We start from the raw sequence: 19,374 nt of genomic DNA, 5'->3' as shown, positions 1-19,374 counted from the left end.
GGTCCCTTGTGTCCCCCAGTGGAGCTATGTATCTAGCTACAATGGGATGGAAAACAAATGTCATCAGAATGTGTATTTCTCCCACTCAGAACATGGCAAGCAAGCAAAGATAATACTTTTCTTAATATTTCATCTTCATCTTCATCATCACCAGCATGGATGGGAAATCTATTCTTTTTTTTTTAATATTAGAAGAATTTTATAAAAGATTTCCCCCACAAAATTAATAATAAACAAATGGTTAAGAAGAACCACTCAAAACTGCCATCATATACAAGAATAGGTTCTAATAACAAAACCCAAATTCCCTAGGCAGATGTAATATTCAGGATAATCCTTTATTGTTCTTTGCCTTTTTTCTTCTTGAACTTGGTGAAGTCTGAGTTGATGGTGTTGCTTTCTTTTTAACAATTGGTGGGAGTTAAAGTACAATTTCATTATCTTCATCATCATCATTCATTTCAGCTACTTGAGTTTTACACCTTTCTAAGAATGTTGGTGAACAAGTGGGTGAGGGGCCCTGGCTATCCAGAGACTCAAAGGCAGTATCTGAAATACTTGTTTTTTCCCTCTTGGATAAATCCTCATTATCAACAGACTTCTGAACAGTAGTCCCTGCAACTTTCTTTTTTCTCCTGTTCCGTAAAACTAATTTAGGAAATGTATAATCGATTCCCTTTTCAGCTAATCTCTTTCGGAGCTTATTTTCTTTCTTTTTAAATTGCTCCTCCATTCTTATCTTTTCTTCATATGTCCGTTCCTTGTTATAGCGTTTTACTGCTGGATGAGAAGGCTTTGAAAATGGAATGTCACAGCCTTTGAAAAGTTCTTCATGTACTTTTTCAGGTGGCACAAAATGACACTTCAATAGCCTTTCGCAAAAAAGGTAGTTGTTCATTGTATCAGCAACAATCTTAGCAACATCATCAGATTCAAATTCCAGAAATCCATAGCCCTTACTTTTTACTTTGGGAGAGCCTGAGTCTTTTGACAGTTCCAGATTGAGTGAAGTATTCCTTGAGTTGAGGTTCATAGAGTCCTCTGGGAAGGTGACCCAAATAAACCACTCCAGGAGTCAATTTCTCTGGCTTATTAGCCCTGCGCTTGTGGACACTCGCCACCCGCTTCTGAAACTCAGTCTGCAGCTTCGGGTCCAACGACAGAAGCTCCTTGGGAGCTGCGTTTGCCGGCTTCGAGGCCGAAACTGGAGCCGCAGACGTCGCCTCAGCCACTTCGCCGGCCCACTGCTCCCCCATTGCAGCCTCACTCGGGGAACGCCGCACGCTAGGCGGCTGGGAAATGTTCTTTTTTTTATTTTATTTTTTTATTCTCATTTTGTACAAATGTTTTTTTTTTTACATTAATAAAATATTCTTCTTTACAAGTAAACAAAATACCCCTCCTCCTCCCCCATGAATATAGATAGACTTGTTTGGGCGAAAAAAGTAAAGGGGAGAGGAAAAAAATTAAAATAAAAAAATAATAATAGTAATAATTGTAGGTATGGCCAGGTGGCGCAATGGACGAAGCAACAGCCCTGGAGCCACGAGCACCCAAGTCCACATCCAGCCTCATAAACCCAACAATCACCCAGCCGTGTGACATGCAGGCCACCTGATCCCCACTGCCCTGTAAAACCCCCCCCAAAAAAAGAAAGAAAAAAAAGATCCAAAATAAAATAAAATAGTAATAATAGTAGGGGTGGCTGGGTGACAGACAGAGCATTGGCCCTTGAGCCAGGAGCACCTGGGTCCAAATCTGGCCCCCAGACACCCAAAGATCACCCCGCTATGTGGCCCCAGGCAGGCCATCCAGCCCCACTTGCCCTGCACCCTCCCCCAAATAATCATAACAAAAAATGTGCTTGAGTCTTTGTTCCAACACCAACAACTCTGTCATGGGTGGATCTCATTCTTTATGATAAGTCCATCACAAAAGTTATTTCCATATTTTTCCACCTTTGCCATTGCTGATCGCAACTCCCTCCTTTCTTATTTCTCCACTACCATGTACTCTATTTTCTCTCTCTCCTTTTACTATGACTCTGCTGTAGGGTAGCTGAGTGGTGCAGCAGATAGATCCCTGGTCCCCGGGCCAAGAAGCCCTGAGCCCCCATACCACCCCTTAGGCCCAGAATCCACCTGGCCCTGTGGTCCTGGGCAGGCCTTCCATTCCCAGCCCCTTGCAAGAAGTAAGAAAGAAAATGTGTTATATCTGGCCACTGTCCCACCATGGCCCATCCTCTCCTCCTTTATTCACATCCCCACCCCTTCCCCCTGCTCCCCCCTCCTTCTTACTCCAGATGTCTGTACCCCATTGAGTATATTTGCTGTTTCCTCTCCTAGCCATCTCTCATGAGAGCAAAGTTTCCCTCATTCCCCCTTGCCTCCCCCCTTCCATATCATTGCAATAGCTCATTGTAATTAAAAAAAAATCTATGTGAAATATCTTGGACTATTCCCCCTCTCCTTTTTCTTTCTCCCATTCCATTTCCCTTTTTTTTCTATTGACTCCATTTTTACACCATATTTTATCTTCGAATTCAGCTTTCTCCTGTGCTTCAACTATAAAAGCTCTCTCTACTTGCTCTATTAACTGAGAAGGTTCATATGAGTATTATCAGTGTCATTTTTCTATGCAGGAATACATGCAGTTCATCCTCATTAAGTCCCTCATATTTCCCCCCTCTCCTCCAATCTCCATGCTTCACTTGAGTCCTGTATCTGAAGATCAAACCTTCTGTTCAGCTCTGGCCATTCCAAAAGGAACCTTTGAAATTCCTCTGGTTCATTGAAAGTCCCTCTTTTTCCCTGGAAGAGGACATTCAGCCTTGCTGGGTAGTTCATTCTTGGCTGCATTCTAAGCTCTCTTGCCTTCCGGTATATTGTATTCCAAGCCCTACAAGCTTCCAATGTAGCTGCTGCTAAGTCCTGTGTGATCCTAACTGCAGCTCCACGACATTTGAACTGTGTCCTTCTGGCTGCTTGTAATATTTTCTCTTTGACTTGGGAGTTCTGGAACTTGGCTATAATATTCCTAGGGGTTGGTTTTTTGGGATCTCTTTCTCTGGGGGATCAGTGGATTCTCTCCATTTCTATTTTGCCCTCTGCTTCTAGAATATCAGGGCAATTTTCCTGTAGTAATTCTTTGAAAATGATGTCAAGGCTCTTTTCCTGATCATGACTTTCAGGTATTCCAATAATTTTTAAATTATCTTTCCTAAGGCTGTTTTCCGTATCAGTTGTTTTTTTCAATGAGATATTTCACATTTTCTTCTAATTTTTCATCTTTTTGGTTTTGAAGTATTGATTCCTGATTTTTGGTAAATTCATCAATCTCCCTGAATTCTATTCTTTGTCTGAAGGATTTGTTCTCCTCAGAGAGTTTTCTTATCTCTTTTTCCATCTGGCCAATTTTGCTTTTTAAAGCATTCTTCTCCTCAATAACTTTTTGAACTGTTCTATCCATTTGACCTAAGCTGGTTTTTAGCATGCTATTTTCTTCAGCATTTTTTTGGATTTCCTTGACTAAGCTGCTGACTTCATTTTCATGTTTTTCCTGCATCTCTCTCCTTTCTTTTCCCAGTTTTTCTTCCAACTCCCTCATTTGATTTTCAAAGTCTTTTTTGAGCTCTGTCATAGCCTGAGCCCAATTTCTGTTTTTCTTGGAGTCTTTAGATGCAGGAGCTTGTGCTTCCTCATCTTCAGACTGAGTATTTTGGTCCTTCTTGGGCTCATTTGCAAAATATTTCTCAATAGTCTTCTTTTTGTTTCTCTGCTTGCTCATTTTCCCAGCCTGGGCCTGGTTTGGGGTGTTTCTTGAGCTTTTGGGACACTCTCACAAGGGTCTCAGTGTGTGAGGCTCTGTCCTCCCTCCTGGTCTGTGAATGACCATAAGCGCCCCCCCTCTGCCAAGGGGCCGATGTGGGGGGGGGCTGCTGTTCTATGGGGGGGGCTAGACTGTGGTCAGGATCTGAATGTGGTCAGAGCCCCAGAGTCCTGTTTCAGGGGCAGAGGACCAAGCTCACAGTCTCTCTTCACTCCCCTCCCTCAGCTCCATGGGCTCATGCCCTGGGGGCTCCTGCCTACCGGCTCCACCTGCTTCTGTTTCCTGGATCAGGGCTGGGGAAAGACCAAGCTGCTCTCTGTGTGTCCTGAGGGCTGGGCTTCATGTGCTCACCCCAGCAGAGGTCCCCCACGGTTCCCTCACTCCTCGGGGTGCAGTTCAGGAGACTCCCCCGCTGTTGTGAGCTGAGACCCCCAGCGCCCTGGGGCTGCCTCCGGGAGGCTGAGGCTCCCCGGCTCTGGTGGGCCACCCCTCTGGCTTGCTGCCCCTCCGACCCAGAGAGCAGAGCGTGCCCCCCCCCCCGCTTCTCCAGGTCATCCTGAGTAGGAGAACTGCCCCACCGGGTCCCCCTGTGGGTTCCGTCCCTCGAAAGTTCAGTTAGAGTCCCCAGCCAATGAATTTCATCAGAGAGCTCCCAAGACTGGATCCCTTCTTGTTGCCATCGTGGCTCCACCCCCGGGAAATCTATTCTTAATCAAATGAGATTGAAGCCATTGCAAAAGATCAAACATAACTTCAATTAAATGGAATCGGAAAGCTTTTTTCTGCATAGACAAAATTAATGCACCTAGGATAAGAAGGGAAATAGTCAAATGGGTACAAATCCTTGTATCAGATTTCCTTAATAAGGGTTTAGTATCCAAGATTTATCAATTTGTCAGTGTATTAATAAATACATATGTAAAACTATTAGTTTTTGACCAATAAGTGTTCAAAGGATATAAACAAGCATTTCTTTTTTTATAATTAATTTATTTATTTTGAATTTTACAATTTTCCCCTAATCTTGCTTCCCTCCCCCCACTCCCCACAGAAGGCAGTCTGTTAAGTCTTTACATTATTTCCATGGTATACATTGATCTAGGTTGAATGTGATGAGAGAGAAATCATATCCTTAAGGAAGAAAAATAAAATGTAAGAGGTAGCAAAATTACATAAAAAGATAATGTTTTTTTTTTTAATTAAAGATAATAGTCTTTGGTCAAACTCCACAAGTCTTTCTCCTGGATACAGGTGGTATTCTCCATTGTATATACCCCAAAATTGTGCCTCATTGTTGCACTGATGGAATGAGCAAGTCCATTAAGGTTGATAATCGCCCCCATGTTTCTGTTAGGATGTACAGTGTTCTTCTGGTTCTGCTTATCTCTTGAACAAGCATTTCTTAAAGGAATTACATAATACTTACAACCACATGAAAGAATGCTCTTGACGACTAATAATAAGAGTAATCTAAATAAAAACATCCTTCAGTTTTACTTCCACCCTGCAATTGGCAAATACAACCCACAAATGGCAGTAGTCAGTATTGGAGGGATTTATGGTGATATGGATACTAGTACATTGTTGGAGATTTGAATAATACTATAATTTTGGAAAGAAATAAAGAATTATTCAAATGAAGCAACTAAGTTGACAATTGAAACAGAAATTTCATTATAGAAAGAAGGAATCTTTTGGTAAGGAATCTCTTGGTAAGAAAAAAGACCCCCATAAACACCAAAATGTTTACATCAGCATTTTTTTTTTAAGATTTTTGGAAGGCTAATGAGGTTAAGTGGCTTGCCCAAGGCCACACAGCTAGGTAATTATTAAGTGTCTGAGGCTGGATTTGAACTCAGGTACTCCTGGCTCCAGGGCTGGTGCTCTATCCACTGTGCCACCTAGCCACCCCTCAGCATTTCTTATAAAGCATTGGAAACAAATTAAATGACCATTAATTGGGGAGTAGCTAAAAAAATTGTAGTACATGAACGTAATGGAATAGTATTGTGCTGTAATGAATGTATGTGATGAATATAAAGAATGGAAAAAATTTTGCTCACTGATGCAAAAGGAAGCAAGTAAAGCAAAGGAAACAATATACCTAGTAACTACAATCATAAAAAGAAAGAACAGCTACTCACCAAAAACATCAAAAGTAAAGATAACAAAATTATAAAGATCAGGACTGAAAATGAGGAGATATGAGGATACTCCCAACTCTTGGAGATGGGAAGGCCCCAGGTGTTAAATATTGCATTTGTTTTTGGATTTCTTTCAATGTTTTATCTGTTACATTCATTTTTTTTTCTTTTAACAAATACTATTTTTTATAATTAGTTATTAACCATTGTCTTCTTTTCCCTCTGATTTAGAGTACTAAATTCCTCCCAAAGCTTTCCTTTATAGAGGACTAGAATCTGAATTTTCCTGGTAACTTTATCTTCCATCAGTAGCTCAGCTTAGTTTGAATTTCACAGAACATCATGTCCTGCCAGATACCCTGCTGGTGGCACATATGTTCCCACCCTGCTTTTTTAGCTTCCTCCTGACTCTTATCAAATATTGTTTATCTTATCTTCCCCTACCATACTGTAAAGTCCTTGAGGGCAGGGACTATTTTTCATTTTATTTGTATCCCCAGTGCTTAAGACAGAGCCTAACACATGCTGTTGTTTAGTCATTCAGACCTGCCCAGTTCTTCTTCTTGGACCATAGCACTCTAGGCCCTTCTCCACTTCACTATCTCTGGAAGTCTGTTCAAATTATTGTTTGTTGTTTCCATGATATAATCTATCCATCCTTTTCTTTTTGCCTTCACAGAGGTATATGTATGTTATGGAACACTGTTATTCTATTAGAAACCAGGAGGGATGGGATTTCAGAGAAGCCTGGAAGGATTTGCATGAACTGATGCTGAGTGAGATGAGCAGAACCAGAAGAACATTTTACACCCTAACAGCAACATGGGGCTGATGATCAACTGTAATGGACTTACTCATTCCATCAGTGCACCAATCAGGGACAATTAGGGTATCTGTGATGGAGAATACCATCAGTATTCATAGAAAGAATTGTGGAGTCTGAGCAAAGACTATTAACTTTAATTAAAAAAAACTATTAACTTATTATGTAATTTTGTTATCTCATTATTTTTTTTTCCTTAAGGATATGATTCCTCTCTCAATACATTCAGTTTAGATCAGTGTATAGCATGGAAACAATGTAAAGGCTATCAGACTGCCTTCTGGGGGGTGAGGGGAGGGAAACAAGGTTAGGGGGAAATTGTAAAATCCAAAAATAAATAAATAAATAAATTTAAAGAGATAGTATCCATTCCTGTACCCAGAGCAAGTTCAGGGTCCCCTCAGATATGCTTCCTGCCCTGATACTCTGTGTCTACTTTCTTTTTTGTCCCTAGGCTCTAGAATGCTCCTGTCTCCTACTGCCATACTGCACTCCTTGCTACCCCCTACCCAAGTTTCTATAAACCTCTTTCTAAACTCCCCTGGCTAGTCTACCAGAATTCAGTCTGATATGTTTTCTAGATTGTTATGAAAAAGTGTGCTAGACAAATTAGGCAAACATGCTTCTCTTCTCATTCCTCCATCTTGACTCCTTCCCCTCCCCAGTGCTCATTACAAACATTTCTCAATATCAACTTCCTTCTAAAAAGTTATTGGCTCTGAGCATCACTTTCTTAAAATTAATTTTCTGTAGTGTACACATGCCTAAATTTTCCTGAGATAGTAATATGTGCTTTGACTAATACTATAGAGTGATAAAAATTATTAAAGAAATACATGTCACTTTTTTTCAGTGCCCTAAGAAATATGCTATTACTCTTGGCAATTATTTTAAAAGGTTAATAAGTAAAATGACCACCACTCTCATCTTTTCACAGATCAATGCAGTACGTGCCATAGTCCCCAATCGAAGTAACAATGAAATCATCCTGGTCTTACAGCATTTTGATAACTGTGTGGACAAAACAGTTCAAGCATTCATGGAAGGTAAGTCAGCTTCACACTTACTAAGTACACTATATAAATGGAGGACTTTAAATCAGTCAATAAATATTTATTAAACTCCTGTTTGCCCAACACTGTATCAAGTGCTAGAGATATAAGTATGATTTTAAAAAAAAGACAATTCCTACCCTCAAGGAACTTGCTTCCTCTAGGGGAGATAAGACCATCCCAAATGGTACTCGGTTCCCTAATTCAAGGAGTTGCTGGGTTAAGGAGAAAAAAGATGACTGCTCATCTTTAAATGGAAGCTCTGGGAAAGAGTATTGAGGATAAGTGAAAAGGAATGAGTACCAAAGCTGATACAATTCCTCCAAATAAAGAATTTGCTTTAGGGGTTTTCCAAGGGCATGATGAGGCTAGTCTTAGGAGTAAAAGTAGACATTTTATAAAAAAAAATTCATTCAGATATCTTATATGATAGTTCATTTAGAAGATTTATCTTTTCCTCTCAAAATATGGTTTATTATTGCTATTCAAGAAGAAAAACCATAGTGCCAATGACAGTTGTATTGAGATTGATAAATATTTTCCCAATTTTGCAGCCATGGAAAAAATTATTCATTGCCCCTTCAATTTATGAGATCTGCTCAGACTTGGTCTTGACATCATTTGCTGTGATTTTCCTTCTTTCGACCTCAATTTCACCATCTGAAAAAAACAGTAGTATTAAATTCTACAAACCCTAGAAGAGAAACACTAGTAGAAACCAAGGAGCAAGACGTTTCTACCAAATCACAAAATCATATTATACTTTTTTCTAAAATTATAAAAATGGGTTTGAAAAAGTATGATACTGATAATTTTTACTTTCCCACCTTCATTTATTTTCTAACTAAAATCATCATTTAATTCATGTTCTGAGAGCTTGTGATGTGAAACTCTTTGCAAACTGATGTGTTAGAAGCATAGGAAATAGCATTGGTCTATGTGGGTAAAAAATAACTTTGCTTTTTTCTAAGGTATAAAGTGAATACGTCTCCTCAGTGGCTATATTTGTGAGATTAGACTATTTTTTTTTCTTTAGAAGAGTTTTCTGGAAAAAAATTTAAGGAGAAGTTGTCTGAATTAGTTGAAGTTACTCCATATGTTTAATCATGCAGGAAAGGGGAGACATGATAGCTGTCTTTAAGTATTTGAAAGGCTATTGTGTGGTGATAGGATTAGATTTGTTTTATTTCCAGAGCCAGAAGCAATACTAGGTGGAAGTTGGAAAGAACCTAATTTAAATTTGATGTCAGGAAAAACTACCTTGAGAGGTAGGTAGTGGATTCTTCTCCTGGAGATCCTCAATGAAAAGCAAGGATGACTCCTTTTCAAGTATGTTATATCAGAGATTCCTGTCATGTATGGGCAGGAGTAGATCGTTCCTGAGTTTCCTTCTAGCTCTCAAATTCTGTGATTCTGTCACAATAGGCAGACTTCCCAAAGCCAAATATGTTAAAATTTGATTTTCCATCATAAGCTTTTGGAAATTCTCCAACTATTGCAAGTCATAGACACTAGTTTCTGATTAATTATGGGGGGAAATTGTTGCTTTCCTCTTGCAGGCAATGCCAGTGAAGTACTAAAAGAATGGACAATAACAGGCAAGAAAAAGGTAACTTGAATGGAGTTTAGTATTATGCTTTTAATCTCTGTTTTGACAAAAAAAAAAAACACACCAAAACTTACAAAGATATATTCATTCTATGAATATTTTCTGTTCACCTATTTTAAATAATGGTCACTTTCTTCCATCAATGAGATGGAACTATGTCTAAAATGAGATAGCAAATCCATGTCAATGCAACATAAAGATTTAAAATTCTGAACAGAGAGCTTTACTGTATTGTATTTGCAGAGGGGGATATTGATTTTAGACAGAAAGTGAAATTGTAGAGCATGTCATGGAAAGCAGAAATGCTCAAGAAAATGATCTGTCCAGTGGTTTTCAGAATCATTTGTGTCCTGAGTCAGTTAGAAGGCTAACTTTTTTTTTTAGGTCAAACAATTGCTCTTACTCCTCACCCATTGTATTGTGGACCCTGAAATTATAGAACTGGAACTCAAAACCTAATGGTGCCCAAAGAAATGCTCTTAGCCTTAAACCTGTTGGATGTTTCTCAGGAGATGCTAAGAATTTCCATGTATGGATCAAAGGGGCACCTTTACAACTAAAAACCAAAGGTCTTTTTGGAAACAGGTTAACTAGATGAAAGCTTGTTAATAAATATTTTCCCAATTTTGCAACCATGGAAAAATGTTTCATTACCCTTTCAATTTATGAGATCTACTCAGATTTGACCTTGATATCATTTGCTGTGATTTTCCTTCTTTGGATTTATTAACTTGATGTTAATATTAGTTCTGAAATGTTGATATTCTTTTTTGTAATCGATTTGTTATACTTTTAATTAAACATTTTCATTGTCTAGGTAACTGACATCTTTGTGTCCTTCCATAATCATTCTGAATTTTTGGATCTATTTTTGCATGTGGTGGGCAGGATTTCTGGTTACACATTAATATCAGCAAGTCTGATATATGGGTGTAATAAATACATCTTGAACTTATTTAATAGTCAGTTAATGAGTATGTATTAAGTACCTCCCATGTGTTAGGTACATTGTTAGGTACTAGTTACTGGGGATAACAGTTGAAAAAATTGAGTTTCCCTATTTGCAGTGAGCTTACATTCTAATTAACATAAAGTAGAAAACAAACTATTTCTTTTCTGAAGCTCTATCCTGTGCCCTTTTTTATTCTTTGTATTGTCAATTCTCTTATTGACCTTATCAGTTTCCAGAATTCAATTATTATCTTTCTGCCAATGGCTGCCACATTTGAATTATTTCGGTATAGTCAATCTCCAGGCCAGCAATATTGACTGCTATCTCAAACTTTAATATATCCAAAACAGAATTCATTATCTTTTCCCAAAGCCCACCTTTATAATATATTCTCTGAACTTTTATAGTAGCTGCCAGACTCAGGCTTCCGCGGTCTCCAATCCATTCTACATACTACTGCCAAAGTGCTTTTCTTAATGTGCACTTCTGACCATTTTGCACTCCTATTCAGTAAACCGTTGGCTCCCCTACTGTTTCTGATATAAAATATAAACTCATCTATTTGATTTTTAAGGACTTTCACCACCTAACCCCAACCTACCTTTCCAGTCTTATTATAACCACAAATTCTTTATTTCCCCCTTCCTTAGTTCTTCCTCACACATTACACTCCCATCTCATCTCCATACCTTTGCACTGACTCTGATACATTCATGGAATTATTTTGTACATGTACTGTTTTTACTTACATACATATATACATACATACAAAAATATATCCATATATACATACTTACATTAGAATATACACTCCTCCAGGGCCCAAATCTTTAATTTTTTTTCTTTCTATTCATAGTCCCTCTTCACTCCCCGCCCCTGAAGTAAAGTCTAGCACTTAAACAATGCTTACTGATTAAATTTACAAGTTGCTAAAGGGTTTAGCAATTAAACTTTCTCTTTGGGTTATGGGGTACTTTCTCCTCTTTCCACTCCCACTTTCCATCTTTAACAACTCCTAGAACAAAAAGAAGAAAAGCAAACCAAAACCTGCAGCAGAAGCAAGTAACAACCTACCGGACACAAATAAACTGGCAGCCTCTCAAGAGGAGCAGTCTGTAGCTTCTTTGGATAAAGGTGGGATTAATGGTTACCATGTCAATGGGGCAGCGAATGACACGGAGTCTGTGGACTCTCTGAGTGAAGGCTTGGAGATACTTTCAATAGATGCCAGAGAATTGGAAGATTCTGAATCTGCCACACCAGACATAGCTGATAGAACAGGTGAGCTGTCTGAAATTTCTCTTTTGTTTGTTTTGTTTTTAAGTGGAACTTGACTGAAAGACACTGGCTGGTGGCTGAGAGAGAGGCTAAATAAATTGAATCCAGTTGACTAGTTTTTCAGTGTCTTAACTGAGGGTTTTATGGGCCAAATTATAATAATGTGGTTGTCTAACTTAAATGAGAAAAGATTGCAAAAGACTTTACCCAGCCTTGTGCATAATAGGTGCTTAATAAACGTGCGCTCTCTTCTTTTCTCTTCTTCCAGAAATCCCCCAGTTTCACAGACATGATGGTAACTTAGTACCTAGATGCTGCTGCTGAGTAGTGGGAGTGGACACTTTTGTGTAAAATATAATTAAAATAAAATACTTTGAAAATTGATTAAACTGATAATGCTGAGAAAAGGAGAGGGGAAAAGGTTTGTGTAGACATATATGTATGTGCACTAGACAGGCATGATGAATGTAACCTTGAGACAGTTTCGTGTAGTAGGAATCAGAACATGGAGTCAGAAGAGTTGAATTTGAATTTAAGTTTTGATACTGTCTGTCAAATCATTTAAGCTTACTTTTTTAAGCTCAATTTTCTGTGAAGCAGATTGTTTTATTATCTCTATCTTACAAGTAATATCTACCAGTTTTGAGGTAGGCATTTTGTCAAACTTAAAGCATTTTATAAGTGTGAGTTAGTAATTTTCATCTGAACCACATTCTTGGTTTTCATAAAGCCCCTATTTTTCTTAACTAGGATTCAGGGGTAGGCTTTTTTTTCAATGATTTAGTTTTTAAATTTTTTGTTGATATACTATTTTTTATATCACTCTCATTTCCAAACAGATTGCCTCCCTCTTTCCCTATTCATATAACAACAACAACAAAAATTAATAGTTTTGCAAAACTAACCAATATATCATCCAAGTTTGGTAGTATATGCTATAGCACTTCCACCCCTTTAAAGAAGAAAGTAGTGTGAATTTTCTAAACTCTTTTTATTTTTGTTCTTTCTGTTATATTGTTGTAGTCATTATATATACTATTATCCTGGTTCTGCTTGCTCTGTCATCTGAACTTATCTGAATTCTTCATTGAATAGTTTTATCATTTCTTTGTTAACTACTTCCTCTTTTCCTCCTATTAGTGATTTGCAAATGTAATAAAAATATAAGAATTAAATTTTATATGACATGTCTAAGATTATTTTTCTTTCCTTAAACTTGAACAAAAATGTGCTTTTAATTTATCCCTTACTAAATCTTCTGATCACAAAAGATCCCTTATTTTCCTTGGGTTTCCTCTTTTATTTTTTAAACAAATTTGTGTTCACCTTTAACTAGCAATTCTGGTTCCTGCTTTTGTGGTTTAATGCAAACTTCCCCTTCTTTCAAGATATCAAATAGAGTTGGAAGGAACTGGTAATATATTGATTCTTTTAACTTCCTTACCCCAAAGCCAAGGGAATAAAATATTTGGAAATGGGACACCATATTCATCTGCCTGATCATTCATAGGATAAATGGGGAAAGGAAGACAGGAGCAACTAATAACTATTTACCTAAGCCTGTATTTGTTCTTTTTGATTCGATCATTTTGATTGCAGTCATTTAAGGGATATTGGTTTTCCCAAAACATTTTGACCTTTTCTGTTTTTTCTTAGAACAAGTTATCTTAATTTTCCCCAAACTTGATGTTGTAACTTTCTCCCTTTTCTTTGGCAGTGTCAGTGCTGGAGAATGGTGTTTCTGATTTTGAGTCCAAGTCTCTGATCATGAATGCCACTCAAACTTCTCAACAGTCTCTGAAACATGAGTCCAGGAATCCCACCAAATCTCTGTCTAGATCCATTCCAGGCACTCAGTTTTCAAGCCTGGGTTCTCTCTCCACAATAGAAGATGTACCACTCTCCTCTACTAACAAAAAACTAGGTAAAGCAGAGCCTTATCTTGAGAAGGAGCTAAAAAATAGTGTCTTGAGCAACAGTCAGAAAATTTACCTTTATGATTTTATTGATAGGATTTCAATAATCTAGAACAGTTAGTTGTATAAACTTGGCTCTCTTTTCTGTTCTTTTGTCAGTTACTTCTAGGGCTCTTTTGTCAGCCTCCTTGTGCACAGTTGGAATCTGAAAGCAATTCAGATATGGTTATCTCACACCATAGTCTTGTTGAAATGACAGCAATCCCTTTTCTGTCAGTCTCAACTTCAAACATTCAGCTCCTCCTTTTATTGCCAAACTACAAAAACTTCTCAGCTTATATGCTTTTTCCTTTAAATTTTTTATTTTTGGTTGACCTAATAGTAAAAAGCCATAAAATAATGTGAAACCCAGTTTTTAAATAGACCTTTACAATCTCTTCAAAATCCAGTTTTATGTACTTAATGGACTTAAGACTTCTATATCTAAGATCACTACTTTAGATAACATTGCTCAGAAAATATTAGTAGTGATGGCTCTTTTACATTTTTTATATAAGGAATATTACTACAAACAGCCAATAATTTAATATAGTAGTATAAAATGGCTGTTAGATACAGGAAACAAATCACTGAAGAACTGAAAATGAGTATCTCAAAGAGAGCATTAGAAAGGTGCATGAAAAATGTGAACAGGTGATAACCTGTAACAAATAAGGAACTTTTAAAAACAAGAGTAAAAAATGTCATCAAGAAAAATGGATCAGTCACATAGTGAGGGTGATGTCCAGTCTGACCAGTTCACTGGTATCCTAGGATTAATGTTGGGAGAAGGTGAGGAAGGTTCCCCGGCTCATAAGGTGGCGCTTCTAAGGGGCAAACCAGTGGGGAGGGCATTGTCAAGAGTTGTACAGCAACAGTAGAAATGAACACATTTTAACCTCTGTAATTGGAGGGAGTATCTAAGCTGATGAGATAATAAAAACATTTGATTAGTAACTGTGGTCATGCATTTTGGTGCATGGTTGTCTGTTTCATTGGTGTTGGGCTCAAAAAGCAACAAGAACTATCATACTGAATCTATAATGATCTCATTTGACCTTTATTGACTTAGAATACTATATTTTATTACATATGTGTTCTATTGTATTTTATTTATTTTGTTAAATATTCCCCATTATATTTTAATCTGGTTCAGGCTGCACTCAGGAATGCTGCAAGGTGACCTGAATTTGACAGCTCTGATTTATTTCATTTTTAAGAGGCAAAGTGTAAAAAGACACTAAGCAATATGCAGATTCCTAACACCATTTTTTAATTAAAAGTGTTTTCTTTTTCTTAGCTGGTCCTTAACCTGACCTAGTTCAATAGAGCTCAAAATCCTTCTCATCTTTATATGCATGGAATTTCTCTTCATCTGTTGCAAATGAAACAATTAGAAAGATTCATAATATGCCTGATTTATTTTTTCTTATGCACAAAACCAGTCAGGAAAATTAGCATAGATTTCATAGGCCCAAGGCCTTAAAGAAATTTAGATAAGACACTAAAAGAAAAGTAAAACTATGATAAGGAAGAATTTAAATCAAAATAGAGAATCTGTGTCATGATACTACCCTGTGTATTTCTTTTTTAAAATTTTTATTTAAGGCTGTGGGGTTAAGTGACTTGCCCAGGGTCAAACAGCTAAGTAATTATTAAGTGTCCAGGGTCGAATTTGAACTCAGGTCCTCCTTACTCTAGGGCTCGTACTCTCTCCACTGCACCACCTAGCTGCCCCTATCCTGTATTTCTGTAGTCACTTGACTCTCATCACCATTAAGTATCCCAAAATGATGCTGGTGAATAGTGAACCTAGAAAGAGCTAATGATTATTTTAAAATATTTCAGAGATTTCTTTAATTTACATACAAGTCTGGCAAATTTATGTACTGTTAGTTTTTCATTCTTTTTGTTTGTTTTGTTTTTGCAAGACAATGAGGGTTTAAGTGACTTGAACTCAGTCCTCCTGATTCCAGAGCCAGTGCTCTAACCATTGTGTCACCTAGCAAACCTAACCTAGTTTTTCCATGCTTAATAGTATAGTTTAGGGGCGTCTAGGTGGTGCAGTGGATAGAGCACTGGCCCTGGAGTCAGGAGTACCCGAGTTCAAATATGGCCTCAGAGACTTAATGCTTACCTAGCTGTGTGGCCTTGGGCAAGCCACTTAACCCCATTTGCCTGGCAAAAACCTAAAAAATATATATATTATACTATTCACTTGGTAAAACTGCTTAGTCTAAATTCAGCCATTTTAGGGGGATTGGGAAGATTATGGACATTTAAAGAACCTGTGATTTGTTTTCATACTACAGCTTAAAATATCAGCAGTTTTTGCTTTTGGGGGGGATCATTTGGAAAAGATTCTTAATTCCACATGACTTATATATAGGTTTCCAGATTCAAACTTTCAAGAGACTTACAAACCTCTCACTATCATTTCTTACTGCTTCTTTTCCTAGGTTCCAATATTGAGAAATCTGTGAAAGACCTACAGCGTTGTACAGTTTCTCTTGCACGGTATCAGGTTGTGGTTAAAGAAGAAATGGATGCCTCCATTAAGAAAATGAAGCAAGCCTTTGCTGAGCTTCAGAGTTGGTAAATTAAATTGTATCACAGAGGTGATCACACATACCAATAATCTATTTAAATACCCTTTGTACCTATGGGGAAAAAAATTTGTTCATTTAGATTTTTATTATACTATCTCAGGGTGCAATGTCACCTTAAGAGTTAGAGAGGGTTTAATAAGGCCGTTTGGACATCAAATAGAAGGAATGTTAGGGAATGATTGTAAAATAGAGTGTATATGGCTCTGAGACTTGAATTGTTATTTTTGTAAGACTCCTCTAAATCAAAAATTAGCAAACTTTTTTTACTTTTAAATTTTTCTTTCTTTAGTTTTGTTGTTGTCTTTTTTGTTTTTTCATGCCACAGTCACTTTCTAATGCATATACCATTATGTAAGTGAATATTCCACCTTGAAATAAACAATTCATCAAAACCAGACAAAAGTTGATAACACACCACACCTCAAGCAATGTGTGTTTCACCTTTTTTTCCAGGATCCAGTCTGACCCCTTTGGTTTTGCTTTTATTTGTTTTATTGTAATCATCACTGTTCTTTTGTTCTAGCATCAGGTAGTTCCACATCACTTGTAACAAGCCTTCCCTTTTAAAAAAAATTTCTTCATATCCATTGTCACTTTTTTTAAAAATAAGTTTTTATTTATGTCTTCTGTTTTTTTTTTACATCACCATGGTATCCCAATTATCTCCTCCTCCCCCCATCCCAGAGGGACAATTTATATAATAAATGGTGTTTTTAGAGAGAAAAAAAATACAATTATTCACTGACTTGGAAAAAATCCAAAAACATATGCATGTATGACACCTGTAGATCTCCCATCTCCAGCTGAGGGTTAAGCTGGTGGATGTCTTCTTTGTCTCTCCTAATTCAAGTCAGGTGTGATTATAAACAATTTTATGAAGTTTTACTTTTGATTTTTAGCATGTAGTAATTCCCATTTACCATGTAGCAGTTACTGGATATAATGTTTTCTTGACTCTACTTAACTTCACTCTGCATCAACTCATATGAATCTTTACATGCTTTTTTGTATTCCTCAAATCATTTCTTACAACACAAGTAAAGTTCCATTACATTTATGTACCAAAATTTGTTTAGCCATTCCCCAATTGATGGACATTAATTTGTTTCCAATTCTTAGCTATCACAAAATATGCTGCTGTAAGTATTTTGGAGTATATGAGGACTTCCTTCTTATCAATGACTTCCTTGGAATATGAGCCCCAGTAATGGAGTCTCTGGTTCAGAGGGTATGGACATTTTAGTCACTTTATTTGTATAATTCCAATTTCTTTCCAAAATGATTATATCATTTCACAGCTCCACAAGCAATGTGTATTAGTTTGCCAATCATTTCACAATCTCTTTAACATTGAGCATTGCCATTTTTTGTCACATTTGCCAATTTGCAGAATCCAAGGTGAAACTCCAAGGTTATTTTAATTTGTATTTATTTCTCTTACTGATAGTAATTTGGAGCATTAGTTCATGTGGTTATGAATACTTTGCTCTTCTTTTAATAATTATGTGCTCATATCTTTTGACCACTTATCTATTGGGGAATGGTTATTAATCTTATGTGTATTTATTCATTATTGATGTAACTTTGGATACCAAACCCTTATAAGGGAAATTTGATAGAAGATTTTTTTTCCCCATTCAGTCATTTCCCTTCTTATTCTACATGCATTAATTTTGTCTGTGAAGAAGCTTTTGCTGATCTTGTATAATTACCTCTATCTCTTATTTGAGTAAGAATACTGTTTCCTACACATAGGTGTGAGAGGTGTATGGGTCTGTTTCTTTTCTGATTTTTTTTTTTAGTATGCTCTTCCTTATTATGGTGGCATATACTTAGAATTTATTGAGGAACATAGTTGTTTAAATTTAATTTCTATCAGATTGCTTTCCAGTTCTTCCAGCAGTTTTTATGAAATAAAGTGTTTTTCCCTGGGTGATTTATATTTTTCATTTCATCAAATACTAGGTTATTGAATTTTGTTGTTTTTGAATCTTCTTTGTCTAGTCTTTTCCATTGATCTCTCTCTCTCTCTTCTTTAGCCAATACCAGATGGTTGTTGAATACTGTTGCTTTTTAATATAGTTTGAGGTCCAGAAGTAATAATTTCCCTTTCTTGTCTTTTTTTTATCATTTCTCTTGATTTTTTATATATTTTTATTTTTCCAAATGAATTTTATCATTGGCTATCATTCTCTAAAGAATTATTTTGATGATTTGGTTATTTGGTTAGGATAGCATTAAGAGTATAAATTAATTTTGGTGATTTTTGACATTTTTATTACATTGGCACAGTTTAGCCAAAAACACTGACTATTTCTCTAACTACTTAAGCTATTCTTTATTTCAAAATCATATACTTTGTAACTGAATCTATGCAAATTTTTGTTGTGCTTAAATAAGTTGACACTTCCCCCCAGATATTTTATTTGTTTTATAATTATATGAAATGGGATTTTCTTACCATTGCTTCTTAGTGTTTGTTTTTATTATATAGAAATGCTGATAATCTTTTTTTAAGATTTTATTTATTTTGAGTTTTACAATTTTTCCTCCAATCTTACTTCCCTCCCTCCATCCCCCACAGAAGGCAATTTGCCAGTCCCTACACTGTTTCCATGGTATACATCAATCCAAATTGAATATGATGAGAGAAATCATATCCTTTATATTTATTTTTATTTTTGTACAAATAATTTTTATACATTATTAAAATATTCTTGCTTAAGAGTAAACATAATACCCCCTCTCCCCAAAAGTATAGACCCTCATGAGCAATAAAGTAAAGAGAAAAAAATAATAATCAGGGAAGCTTGGTGGCACAGTGGAGAGAGCACCAACCCTGGAACTAGGAGCACCCAGGCTCAAATCCAGCCTCAGACACCCAACAATCACCCAGCTATGTGGCCCTGGGCAAGCCATGCAACCCCACCTGCCCTGAAAAGCCCCCCACCCAAAATAAAAATAATAATAATAACAATAATGATAATAATAATAATGACAGTAATAATAATAAATGTGCTTTAGTCTGTGTTCCAATGTCACCAACTCTGTTGCAGGTGGATCACATTCTTTATGATAAGTCTTATCACAAAAGCTACTTCCATATTTTTCCACTGTTGCTATT

At 36.7% G+C, this 19,374-nt stretch overlaps 1 protein-coding gene and 1 pseudogene across 1 annotated transcript in view; one reads left to right on the top strand and one right to left on the bottom strand.

The window, feature by feature from the left end:
• The window catches only part of SPATS2 (spermatogenesis associated serine rich 2), a 144,011-nt gene that overhangs the window by 61,627 nt on the left and 63,010 nt on the right, over window positions 1-19,374 (top strand). Inside the window, exons 3-7 of the mRNA XM_074225991.1 lie at window positions 7,733-7,841; window positions 9,407-9,456; window positions 11,428-11,689; window positions 13,404-13,610; window positions 16,101-16,236. Of these exons, the coding sequence (XP_074082092.1) occupies window positions 7,733-7,841; window positions 9,407-9,456; window positions 11,428-11,689; window positions 13,404-13,610; window positions 16,101-16,236 (764 nt within the window). The remainder of the gene's footprint in view (window positions 1-7,732; window positions 7,842-9,406; window positions 9,457-11,427; window positions 11,690-13,403; window positions 13,611-16,100; window positions 16,237-19,374) is intronic.
• Window positions 197-1,256, bottom strand: LOC141514854 (MKI67 FHA domain-interacting nucleolar phosphoprotein pseudogene; annotated as a pseudogene).

The sequence above is a fragment of the Macrotis lagotis genome, chromosome 2 (genome assembly GCF_037893015.1).
Source record: "Macrotis lagotis isolate mMagLag1 chromosome 2, bilby.v1.9.chrom.fasta, whole genome shotgun sequence".
Taxonomy (NCBI): Eukaryota; Metazoa; Chordata; class Mammalia; order Peramelemorphia; family Peramelidae; genus Macrotis; species Macrotis lagotis.
This window is presented reverse-complemented; position numbering and strand designations above follow the sequence as displayed.